At 40.2% G+C, this 13532-nt stretch overlaps 1 protein-coding gene across 2 annotated transcripts in view; it reads left to right on the forward strand.

Moving 5' to 3' along the window:
* ANO10 (anoctamin 10) overlaps positions 1-13532 on the forward strand; it is a 236878-nt gene that overhangs the window by 164989 nt on the left and 58357 nt on the right. For both annotated transcript variants that reach the window (XM_036870648.1, XM_036870649.1), the window contains exon 12: positions 13239-13355. In XM_036870648.1, the coding sequence (XP_036726543.1) occupies positions 13239-13355 (117 nt within the window). The remainder of the gene's footprint in view (positions 1-13238; positions 13356-13532) is intronic.

Raw genomic sequence — 13532 nt, forward strand, 5'->3', positions numbered from 1 at the left:
ATTTTTTAAAATTGAAATATAGTTGATTTACAAAGTAGTGTTAGTTTCAGGTGTACAGCAAAGTAATTAGGTGCTCTGTGTGTGTGTGTGTGTGTGTGTGTGTGTGTGTGTATACACACACACGCACATATATATTCTTTTTCAGTTTCTTTTCCATTATAGTTTATTACAAGATATTAAATATAATTTCCTGTGCTATACAGTAGGTCCTTGTTGTTTATCTATTTTATATATAGCAGTTTTTTTCTGCTAATCCCAAACTTCTAATTTATCCCTTCCCCCCACTTCCCCCTTTGGTAACCACAAGTTTGTTTTCTATGTCTGTGAGTCTGTTTCTGTTTTACAAATAAGTTCATTTGTATCCATTTTTTTTAGATTCCACACATAAGTGATGTCATATGATATTTGTCTTTGTCTGACTTACTTCACTTAGTATGATCATCTCCAGGTCCATCTGTGTTGCTGCAAATGGCATTATAGCTTTAAAAAATTCACTTAAAACATGTGTCTCTTGATTTGTCAACTTTAGGTAATATTGTGTCCTCTCGTTGAAGATGAGGCTATTAACATAGTTAATCTTCCTTTGGCTTACACTGCCCTCTCCTCTCCCCATTTTTGCTGGCTCTTTTATTACATTTACACTGCAAATTATAATTGGCCATGATTTGTCTCCCAGTTGTTGATAAAAACAGAAGAAGGAACATTTATAATATTATGAATATTAGATACTGTTTAACCATTAGCATTATTGAACCTGAAGAGAAGGAAATATAATCCTAGGATTAACACTTTGCTTCTTAAAAGAGAACCTTGTAAGCCTTCAAATCCAAAGGGTCATCTTTTGTTTTCTTTTAGCCTCTTATAAGTCATGGTCTGCTGCTTCTGTTTCTTATTTTCCCTGTCATTGTCTTAGATTCCATTTTCATTTTCCTGGAGCAACTCCTCGAGTAATTTTCTTTTTCATATAGCACATGTGGGCCGTAAACTTTGAGTTCTTATGTGCTCTCCAAATGTCTGCTTTTGTCCTCGAGGGTTAGCTCTGTTTGTTCATCTTGGTCATGGCATTTGTGGTCCTCAGCCTTGTGACACTGTCTGGTGGTTGGGATGGTGAGACAAAGAGCTGCTGTGGCTTCCCTCTGCCAGCGTGGGTGTGCAGATCTGTTCCTCGGAAGGGCTCCCTGCGGTAGGAGATTCTATCAATACATGAGGAGAGTCCCTGGGAGGTTCAGAAGCTGGGAACAGACTGGCCACCCAGGGATTTGACTGACCTCACTCTGAGTCTGAAGAACTTGAGTGTCTGCCATCCTGGGCAGCAGTACCCCTCCTTGTTTGGCTTTTTCTTTTTGGTGGGGGGGATTGTTGGGATTTTTGACCTGTGAGTCTTTTAATTGTGGAAAAAGCACATAACATACAATTTACCATCTTAACCATTTTTAAGTGTACAGTACAGTAGTGTTAACAATATGCACATTGTTGTCCAACAGATCTCTAGAGCTTTCTTATCTTGCAAAACTGAAACTCTACCTTTTTTTTTTTACCATCTTTATTGGAGTATAATTGCTTTACAATGGTGTGTTAGTTTCTGCTTTATAACAAAGTGAATCAGTTATACATATACACATGTTCCCACATCGCTAACCCTCTTGCGTCTCCCTCCCTCCCACCCTCCCTATCCCACCCCTCTAGGTGGTCACAAAGCACCGAGCTGATCTCCCTGTGCTATGCGACTGCTTCCCACTAGCTATCTATTTTACATTTGGTAGTGTATATATGTCCATGCCACTCTCTCACCCTGTCACATCTTACCCCTCCCCCTCCCCATATCTTCAAGTCCATTCTCTAGTAAGTCTGTGTCTTTTTTCCCGTCTTGCCACTAGGTTCTTCATGACCTTTTTTTTTTTTCCCTTAGATTCCATATATATGTGTTAGCATACTGTATTTGTTTTTCTCTTTCTGACTTACTTCACTCTGTATGACAGACTCTAACTCCATCCACCTCACTACAAATACCTCCATTTCATTTTACCTTCTTTTTAAATGGCTGAATAATATTCCCCCATATGTATATACCACATTTTCTTTATCCATTCATCCACTCATGGACTAGGTTGCTTCTCCTTCTTTGCTATTGTGATTAGTGCTGCAGTGAACATGGGTATGCAAATATCTCTTCAACATCCTATTTTCTTTTCTTTCTTTCTTTTTTTTTGGAATATATACCCAGAAGTGGGATTGCTGTATCATATTGTAATTCTATTTTTAGCTTCCATACTGTTTTCCGTAGCAGCTGCCTAATTACTTTGGCTAGGATTTCCAGTGAGAGAGGTCATCCTTGCCTGTTCATGATCTTAGAGGAAAAGCTTTGAGCTTTTCACCATTGAGTGTGTTGTTAGCTATGGGCTTTATTATGTTGAGGTACTTTCCTTATTTTCTTCTTGTTGATTGTATTTATCATGAAAGGAAGTTGAATTTTGTCAAATGCTTTTTCTTCGATTGAAATGATCATGTTTTTTTCTTCATTCTGTTAATGTGTTATATTACATTGATTCCTTTTCATATGTTGTACCATCCTTGCATTCCAGAAATAAAAATTACTTGGCTATGGTGTATAATCCTTTCAGTGTGCTGCTGAATTCACTTTGCTAGCATTTTGTTGAGGATTTTGGCATCAATATTCATCAGGGATATTGGTCTGTAGTTTTCTTTTCTTGTAGAAAGTTTGTCTGGTTTGGGTATTAAAGTAATGCTGACTTCAGAGAATGAAATGAATTTGGAAGTGCTCCCTTATCTTCAATTTTTTGTGGGGAGAGTTTGAGAAGGATTGGTGTTAATTTCTCTTTATATATTTGTTAGAATTCTCAAGTGAGGACATCTGGTTCTGGGCTTTCTGCTGGGAGATTTTTTATTACTGATTAATCTTCTTACTAGTTCTGTATCTATTCAGACTTTTTATTTGTTCATGATTCAGTCTTTGTAGGTTGTATGTTTTTATGAGTTTATCCATTTTTTTTCTAGGTTATCTGATTTGTTGGCATATAATTGTTCATAGTAATCTCTTAAAATCCTTATTATTTCTGGCATCAGTTATAATGTCGACCCTTTCATTTCTGATTTTTATTATTTGAGCCTTTTTTTTCTTTGTTAGTCAAGCTAAGAGTTTGTTGATTTGTTGGTCTTCAAAAAAACCAACTCTTAGTTTCATTGATTTTTTTTCTATTGCTTTTTGTTTTCTAATTCATTTATTTCTGCTCTAATCTTTTTTTTATCAATTTATTTATTTTATTTATTTATTTTTGGCTGCGTTGGGTCTTCATTGCTGCATGCAGGCTTTCTCTAGTTGCGGCGAGCGGGGGCTGCTCTTCGTTGTGGTGTGCGGGCTTCTCGTTGCAGTGGCTTCTCTTGTTGCAGGGCACGGGCTCTAGGCACATAGGCTTCAGTAGTTGTGGCACACGGCTCAGAAATTGTGGCTTGCAGACTCTGGAGTGTGGGCTCAGTAGTTGTGGCACACAGGCTTAGTTGCTCTGCAGCATGTGGGATCTTCCCAGACCAGGGATGTCCCCTGCATTGACAGGTGGATTCTTAACCACTGCACCACCAGGGAAGTCCCTGTACTCTTTATTATTTCCTTCCTTCTGATAACTTTGGGTTTAGTTTGTTCTTCTTTTTCTAGTTCCTTGAGATATAAAGTGGGTTGCTGATTTGAGATATTTCTTCTTTTTTAATGAAGGTGTTTAAGACAATAACTTTCCCTCTTAGTTCTGCTTTTGCTGAATCCCATAAGTGTCGGTATATTGTGTTTTCATTTTCATTTATGTCAAAATATTTTCTAATTTCCCTTTTGATTTCTTCTTTGGCCCATTGGTTGTTGAAGAGTTTGTTGTTTAATTTTCACTTATTTAATTTTTCAGTTTTCGTTTTGCTGTTGATTTCTAGTCTCATTCCATTGTTGTCTAAAAAGATAATTGATATGATTGCAATGTTCTTAAATTTGTTAAGATGTGTTTTGTAGCCTAATAGGTGATCTATCCCAGAGAATATTTCATGTGTGCTTTAGAAGAATGTGTATTCTGCTCTTGTTGAATGGAGAATTCTGTCCATGTCTGTTAGATACAGTTGATCTGTAGTGTTCTTCAAGTCCTCTATTTCCTTATTGATCTTCTGTCTGGATGCTCTATCTGTTATTGAGAGTGGGGTACTTAAATCTCCTACTATTATTGCATTATTGTCTACTTTTTCCTTCAATCCTGCCAATTTTTGCTTCATATATGTGGGTACGCCAGTGTTAACAATATATAATTATTGGTGGTGAATTGACCCTTTATCATTGTATAATGCTCTTCTTGTCTCTTATCTCAGTCTTTTAAAGTCTATTTTGTCTGATACAAGATCGCCACTTCTGCTTTCTTTCTTTTTATTTTTTATTTTTTGGTTACCATTTGCATGTAATATCTTCTTCTGTCCTTTCACTTTTATCTTACATCTAAGATATCTTACATCTTACATCTTTAGATGTTCTTACATCTAAAGTGAGTCTCTTATAGATAGCATTTAGTTGGATCTTGTTTTTTTAATCCACTCAGCCTCTCATGTCTTTTGATCAGGGAATATAATCTATTTACATTTAAAGTAATTACTGATAGTAACAAAATTATTGTTGCAATTTTATTCATTTTTTCTGTATGTCTTATAGTTATTTTGTCCTTTGCCTCTCTTGATGTACTCCTTTGTGTTATGTTGATTTTTTTTCGTAGTGACTTGTTTTTGATTTCTTTCTCATTTTTCTTTTATGTATTTTCTATAGGTATTTCTTTGTGGTTACCATGGAGAATACATAAAACATCTTATAGTATAGTAATCTATTTTAAAATAATAGAAACTTCAGTCACGTACAAAATGTCTACTCTTTTACATCTCCCCTCCAATTTGTTATTGATGTCACAAATTAACATTTTATATAGTTATTTTTATGAAATTTCTCCTTTAAATTCTACACCAGAATGAAAAGTGATATACATACCACCATTACTGTATACTGTGTTTGTCTATTTATTTACCTTCACCAGAAAGCTTTATATTTTTATATGCTTTTGTGTTATGTCCAGCATTTCTTTCCTTTCAGCTTAATGGACTCCCTTTAGTATTTCTTGTAAGGCACATGTGGTGGTGATGAATTCCCTTAGCTTTTGTTTGTCTGGAAAGGTCTTTATTTCTCTTTCATTTTTGAAGGACAGTTTTGCTGGATATAGTATTCTTGGTTGGCAGGTTTTTTCTTTTAGCCCTTTGAATGTATCATCTTACTCCTATATTGGCCTATATTTTTTTCTGCTAAGAACTCCTCTGATAATCTTATGGTAGCTCCCTTGTACATGATGTGACACAGGTCTTGCTACTTTCAAGATTCTCTCTTTGTTCTTTGATGGTTTGATTACAGTGTACCTCAGCATGGGGTTCTTTGGGTTCATCTGAGTTGGAGTCTTTTGAGTTTCTTGAATTTGGATGTCCATTTCATTCCTCACATTTGGGAAGTTTTTGACCATTATTTCTTCAAATAAGCTCTCTCCCTCTTTCTCTCTCTTCTCTTTCTGAGATTCCCATAATGCATATATTGGTAATACTTGCTGATGTCGTTAAGTATCTTGAGCTTTCGTCATCTTTTTGATTCGTTTTTTCTTTTTGCTCTTCTGACTCAATAATTTCAAGTGACCTGTCTTAGAGTCATGGATTCTTTCTTTTGCTTGAACAGCTTGATGTTGAACCCATATAGTGAACTTCTCAATTCAGTTATTGCATTCTTCAGTTCCAGAATTTGTTTAGTTCTTTTTTTTTAATTTTTTTTATCGTTTCTATCTTTTTGTTGGTATTTTCATTTTGTTCACACATCATTTTTCTGATTTCGGTTACTTGTCTGTGTTCTCTTATAATTCATTGAGCTTCTTTAAGATGATTGTTTTGCATTCTTTGTCATGTACTTCATAGATTTCTGTTTCTTTAGGGTCTTTTTTTGAGATTTATTATTTTTCTTTATTGTGTCATATTTCTGTTTGTTTGTGTTCCTTGTTATTTTTTTGCTGAGATTTGGGCATTTGAAAAAACAGCCATCTCTCCCAGTCTTCACAAACTAGCTTCATACAGGCAAAGACCTCCATCAGTCAGCCCAGCTAGAGATTCTGGGAATGTCTCAAACATTCTGGAGATGTATCTTTTCTGGGCTTGTGCGTGTATTTTCCCAATTAGGGAAGTCTACTGGTTTCTTTTTTAGGCGTTTGTAATCTCTTCCTCCCTCTGGTCTCTGTCTTCAGTACTGCAGGTTCTCTGGTATTTCAGCAATCTCTCCTTTGTTTTTATTGGCCCCCCCCAGGCATCCAAAGTATGCAGGATCCTCTCCAGTGCCCTGAGTCTAATGAGACAGAAACCAGTTCCTAGGGAAGTTCCTTGAAAAGATGGAACGTACATTGAATGTACGTTACACTTCTCTATCCACACGTTGGGTGTTTTCTCCCAATTGTGCTGAGCTGTGCCAGCTTGGAGGAAAGGTTATCATAGGTGAAATCCAACAGCTTTTCTTACTCACTTACTCATTCTAAAGCAGCTGTTTTTAGCTTTGTGCTTCCCTAGAGTACTGTAGCTTCTTAGCTGTTTTCTGAAGTTCTCACAAAGGCTTTTTGGACTGTATGTTGTTCTTAAGTCAGTGTCTCTGTGGGGGAACAAGGTTTGGGACTTCCTATCCTGTCATACAGCTGACATCACTCTGGTCTCCAAGTCTTTTAATAAGAGTCTGGTATGACCTTAGGCTCAACTTCTCTCTTGGGCCTGGCAACCCCACACAAGGAGCTCTCCCAAAAGATCACATGCTTTCTTTAAAGGGCAGGTTTTTGGCTTTAGTGCAAGAGTAGAACTTGCAGTCAGTCTGTTATAAGGTGGCATGAGAAAGGGCTTCCTATGGCCCCAGCTCTTCTGAAGGTAGTTCTTCAATGCATTCACTTTGGTGCTGACTCCCTGCCCCAATCCTTTCTTTTGTGGGGTGAATCTGACATTGGCCTTCTTCTGAGGCTCCTTTGGGAGGACCTGCCTTTGTCTCAGGAGACTTGAGCAGCACTTTTCCACTCCATAAGTTCTATATTCAGAAGTTCTGCAAATTCTCTTATTTTCCAGTCTTGTTCTTTTTAGACTATATTTTTGTCATTTCAGGGGACCCTGGGGAGGTAGAAGAAGTACATGAGCATGCTTGATCTACCATCTTAAAATGAAAATCCCTGATTTTTTTTTTTTCCTTAAGAGCCTAATTCCATAATTTTTTTTCAATCTCAGCTTCATTGATCATTTCTTACTAATTGGTACTTCACACTTAGTTTGTCTGATAATCAGCAGAGGATGCTTTTTTGAAGGACTCTTCTTTTATTCAGTGAGCTCTGAATGGAAAGAGGTAATGTGGCAGACCTACCACTGTAGAAATCAAATTAACTTTTCAGAATTCCAAGAATTCAGCTCTAATTTGCACTTTCTGTTTCAGAAGAGACAGGGTTGGGGACACACTGCTACAAACACAGCTGCTACTGTTGATCATATCATGAATTTTCTAGTTTTTTAAAATAAAATGGTTCCTCTCACTCTCTGTGCACCTGGCACGAGACTCCCAAGAGTCTGACAGCCCTGCAGTGACCACAGGTGAGCGACACAGTGATGGTGGAGTGGGCAGTACTTTACCGCTGGCACAGAAAACGTGTAGCTTCTGAGTGCCAGTTTTCTCTGGTCCCGTTCTTTTTACCTTTCCCAGCCAAGGCACCCTATAATCATTACCTGAACTATATTGTCATGGGTAGCCAACTTCTTTGTGTTTATTAGTTTAAAAATTCTGCCCATCTCCCCACCCCACCCCTCACTGTTTCTCTTCTCCTTTACTTTGTTTAGGATAAATTTTGTGAGTTTCACTTTAAAGGAAGATTGTTGGTGAAGAATCACAATCATGGCCCATAAAATGTCTTCTCTTTTCATAAAGAGGCTATGAAAAGCCAACCCAGCTATTCATTTTGAGTGTTTTTCTTCAAATCTGAGCAGATTTGTATTTTATCTTAGGCTTTCTTTTATTTATGAAAACAAGTAAAAATAGCTAAAATTCTTTTCACAATTTTTTTTTCTCTGTTCAGTTAGCATAAAGTAGTTCCCAGCCTTGAAACAGATTTTCTGTATGAAAAATATAAACGAGATTTTAAAAATTAATCTTTTGAAGCACAGTGCTATAAATGTTATTTAGGTTTCTAGGCTAGACTACAAAAGCTTACTTAATCCATCATGATGCTCAACTTGAATTCTGGATCCTGGGTACAAGAACCCACTAAGAAGAAAGAGGGGGGTAATGTATCCTTTCCTGATCATTCAGACAATGTCGGTTCCTCTCTGCTTCTCTTTACCTCTCTTCCTTGAAGCTGATACCCTGTGTTGCAGCAGCTGTGATGCCTTCGCCACCCCACTCCCAAGGTCTCTAGGTTATTGGGGTGGGGGAGTACAGAGAGAGAGTGTTTGCTAACGCCAGCTAATTAATTAACAGGTATCTGTGAATGGTGATGCTTCTCAACCCTCCCAGAATATTTTCCCTTTTTAAAGATGCTGTGTGTTATGCCACATAAACCTAAAATTGGTGAAACTTCTGAGAGTGTAGCAAAGTGGGGGGAAAAAATCAGTGTGACGGAAGGTTTTGATAGGTAAGGTGGGAGAAGGCCACCACTGAAGCCGTCGGGCCCTGCATCATTGTGCTCAGTGCATTTGCAGAGTGTGTGATTGCTTTTGCCAGCTTCTTGGACTCCCGATTAAAAGCCAGACTCTCTGAGCTGCAGGTTGTCTGGTCTGGGTCTGTTTACTGGGCATGTGGGCAGTGGTGACCAGGTGGGTTAGGAGCCTGGCAGGGCACGTGTAGTTCGTTTTCTAAATGAGTGGAATCCCTGCGTTCTTTTTCACATAAGTGTTTTTTACCCCGTACAAAAGTAATGCATGTCTGTTAAAGACTAAAGATAAAGAGGTTGCCCAAAGTGCCACCATCCAAACAAAATTTCATTGTGAAGATGTTGATATTTCTTCCAATGTAGTTAATAAAGTCGGCATTTTTATTTTGTTCTCTGAGACACTTTTTTTTTTTCTGCTGAAGATTATGATTATCTGTTTTGAGGAAAGGATATTTAATGATGATCTGTGATTAGCTCTGCAAAAGAAAAGTGAGAACGCGAGGTATAATTCTCACCTGTCCTTCCTCATTTTAAGTATTGAATTGCATATTCTAAGCAATAAATGTGTTTTAAAATTCTTAAGTCTCAAATTAGTGCCTTTAAATGCTTCTGTCCCTCGTGGTCAGCTCTCTCTCCTCGATAGGGACCACATCAGACCCCCTGTTTATGGCTAAGCCCCTGCCTGGCACGGCAGCCTGGCTCTGTGCCTTGGAACTTCTTCCAGGAGCTTCACCTTTGGCCATTCTCTTGGTTCCATCCCCAAAGCATCTCAACGTGTTTATTAGGACTTGCACCTTTAAAGAACAAACACCTGGCCAGCACAGGTCTCTGTCCAGGTGCCGCCTCGCCCCTCACCCCTCGTTTGCAGAAACCCTGTGGTCGGCACCTCCCTCCTCCAGCCTTGCCTGCCGGTCTCTTCCCAGCCCACCGAGTCCTGCTTCTGCGACCACTCAGCTGAAGCCACTCCCACCAGGGTCACCAGAGGCCTCCTGGTGGATAAACCTATATGTTCCTCCTCAGGCTTCATGTACTTGACCCTCCGACACCCTCCTTGACTGGCTTCTTTCTCTCCCCTTGGCTTCTGAAACTCCAGAACCTCCTAGATTTCTGCCGATTGCCGCCTGCTGCTTATCAGGCTTCTTGCCGGCCCCTCCCCTTCGCTCGACACGCATGTTTCGGCTCCCCCACTTCCATCCTCTGCCGTCGTCTTGCCATCTCGTCTTTCCTCTCTCTCACCACACAGCCTTGCAAATCTCGTCCACTCCCACGGCTTTATCTGCCACTCACACACATACAGCAGTGACCCAAATCTCTGCCTCCTTGACTCCTCTACCGTACTACGTGCTGGACGTGTCCACTTAGACACTCCATAGACATCTGAAAATCCACAGCCCGCGCAGACCCCTTCTCCCCTCTGGCCTGCCCCCCGTCCTGTGCTTATCAGTTCAGTGCGTGAGTCACGGCGGTCTGGCGAGTCTGCTGCTAACGAGCCCTCCGGTCACTCCTGGAGCTTCGGCCCCACGGCTCTAACGCACACTCAGGTCACCCTGCTCACTGGCCTGCACTTCCACACTCGTCCACGCCCCTTGCCACAGACAGAGAAATCTGATTGAGTCATTCCTGTGTTCATGCCTTCAGCGCCCCCTCACTCTGCTGCCTGTGTCCCCGGGCTCCTGGTTGCCTCTGCAGCCCCTCTTTTCAGCCCACATCCCTTTATCCGTTTGCCCTCTCTGTGGAAGCCCTTCGGCCCCCTCTCCTTGCCTGGCTAACTCCTTCTCATCCATCATGTCTCTGTTCAAACTTACTTCTTCAGGAAGCCCTCTCTGACCTGCTGGTCCAAGTGCTTGTGTGTACCCTGCCAGTACCGCTCCCACGTGGCGTTGTGATGGCCTGTCCTTACTCATCTCCCACCTAGACTGTGCGCCAGGACATCAGCCCTTTCGCTGCACTGGCCAACGCAGCAGTCATGAATGGAGCGATGGACACAGGGCTACTGCCCTGCTGGCTTCTGGTGGTGTGGGAACCAGTGAAGAGTGCCGGCTGTGCGGCTTGCGGGGCTCTTCAAGGAGCGTGACCCTGGGGTTGTTACGTGGGACGTGAAAAGCTTGAAATAAGCAGGTCTACTAGGAACTTTTTTGCAAATGTAGTTCCAAAGAAAATGATTTCTCTACATATGGGCTTTTAAAAGCATTTATTATAGAATATTTTGGGGGAAGTAAATCATAGAGAACCACTCATAAAAGCTTGTTGCTGGGCTTCCCTGGTGGCGCAGTGGTTGAGAATCTGCCTGCCAATGCAGGGGACACGGGTTCGAGCCCTGGTCTGGGAAGATCCCACATACCGCGGAGCAACTGGGCCCGTGAGCCACAATTACTGAGCCTGCGCGTCTGGAGCCTGTGCTCCGCAACAAGAGAGGCCACAATAGTGAGAGGCCCGCGCACCGCAATGAAGAGTGGCCCCCGCTTGCTGCAACTAGAGAAAGCCCTCGCACAGAAACGAAGACCCAACATAGCCATAAATAAATACATAAATAAATAAAAATTAAAAAAAAAAAAAAAAAGTCTTAAAAAAAAAAAAAAAAAAAAAGCTTGTTGCTGCATAAGTGTTTTAACCATGTTAAAATGACTTCCTGTTTTAACTAATATTGTCTAATAAATACCAATTTTTTTTCAATTCAAGAGAGCTTTATGAACATTTCATATGGAAACCGAGGTCTGTGGCAACCTTGCCCAGTCACCCAGTAGCCAATCCTGGTTCCCAAAGAAGAGTTGACACATCTTACAGGTTCCCTGTAAGGGAAGTCCTTGACAGGGTCTTCTTTCTCAATAATTCCTCCTGAGACTCCAGAGAAGAGAAAACGGGGACAGATTTGCTAGGAGAGATGGGATAGGGCCAGTGACCGGGTCGTGGTGGGGCTCTGGCAACTTGAGGACACACAGTTTCTGAAACATACGGATTTCTTTCCATTCACTAATTTGTTTATTTCTTGTCTAACAATTCTACTGAAGAGGTTAAGTCTTATATAAAGTTATATCTCAGTGCTCCAGTGGAATGAAGTAATGACACAGTATAGCTCTTTCTAAATTATTCATTTGTTCTTTGTTGATTATCTCCAGGTTCCTGTTAATTCACTTCACTTGGTTCAGAATTATAACACATGATGTCATCTGTTTTATCTTCTTGTTTTCACACTATAGACACCTCATCAGTATCTTCCAGTTTCTTCTTTGGTCCTGGTAGTCACATTTCAGCGAAGACTGCCCTTCCCTGGTCCACTCCAGGTCTCCTGCTAATACCAGGCAGTGCCTGGCCTGCCCTGGGGTTCTGCCGGTTTTCAAGTTTTTGTATTGAATTATTGCTTGTTCTGGCACGATATTGATTTCCTTCATTATTTCATGCTTCTCCCAGGAGATATCCACATGTTATTTATCCTTCATCCCCCTTTTGAAAATAACACAGTAAGGAATTCACTTATTTTTTTTCAGCTATCTTCCTTTTCTGTCAATAATTCAATGCGACATTTCTTACAGGCTGTTCCATCTCCTTCACTGATTTTCTTAATGCCTTTTAATTATTTCCTACCTTTAAAATGTATTATCCAGCCTTTAATATTTAGTAATTCATGCTGTCATCAAAGAGGCAACTTTAAGGAACATTCAGCTTTCTGTGGGTCTTGATCCTGGGTCACAAGATGAAGGCAGAATTAGAGAAACATCGAGTCGAGGCTGTGCATCTGAAGAGCTGGCTTACCAGGGGAAGCAGTCATGTTGGCTTATTTCTGCAGAGAAAGAAGCATAATTATAAACCTCATATTATTACGTTAGAAAACCTCTGTATGGTGTTGGTGTAGAAGGGAAATAAAATAGCCAGGTTCTAAGTTACCCATGTTATAAAGGATACGTTTTACATAATATAAAGGATACACTCTACATTTCTGTATACATTTCTGCCTCACAATATGTGGAGTCCGCAGCATAAGGTAGCACATTACAGCCGATCAACTCATCAATATTTATTGATTGTCATTTCATGAAAGAAACTGCACCAGACACTACTGGGGATGCAGAGGATACAAGGCACCAAAAGGCACATGCACGTTCCACGTAACTCAGCCTGAAGTACAGCACAGGCAGGATGTTGCTACACAAAGAGCAACGTTTGGCTCTGCACACATTGCACACTAAATACACTGGGGATTAAGACGTGTAAAAAAAGCATTTGGTGGGAGACTTCTCAGAATAAACTTTATTTTTCACTGAGAGCAGCATATGGTATCATTTTAAGGGAATAACTGGTTTTTAAAAGAATAAAGCAAAGTAAGTCAATAATTATTGAATGAACCACAGTGGGATGCATTATAAATATAACTCATGGACCTGGTTGATCTGTGATACATCACAGGCCAGTAATTAGAAGTGACCCAAGATTAATGAGAAGGATCACAGTGTTGAGGTGCTAATTTGTCTCCTCGCCCACATGGTCTAATGTGTCCCTGCAACGTGTGCTCTTTCTTGTTTTCAGCACGCACTCCTGGCTTTGAAGTTCATCCTTGCATTTGCCATATCTGATAAGCCACGGCATATCCAGATGAAACTGGCCAGATTGGAATTTGAATCTTTGGAGGCACTCAAGCAGCAGGTAAGGGCAACTGTCCTGAAAATAAAAATGTATTTCTTTAGCAAATGCCAGGAAACATAAGTCAGAGAGCTCACTCTCAGCTTTTACTTCAGCCTTGAAGTTACCAGTTTAAATAAGTATAGAAGATTCCAGTTTTTAATTTTTATTTATTTATTTAATTTTTGGCTGCGTTGGGTC

Source organism: Balaenoptera musculus, chromosome 11 (genome assembly GCF_009873245.2).
Source record: "Balaenoptera musculus isolate JJ_BM4_2016_0621 chromosome 11, mBalMus1.pri.v3, whole genome shotgun sequence".
NCBI lineage: Eukaryota > Metazoa > Chordata > Mammalia > Artiodactyla > Balaenopteridae > Balaenoptera > Balaenoptera musculus.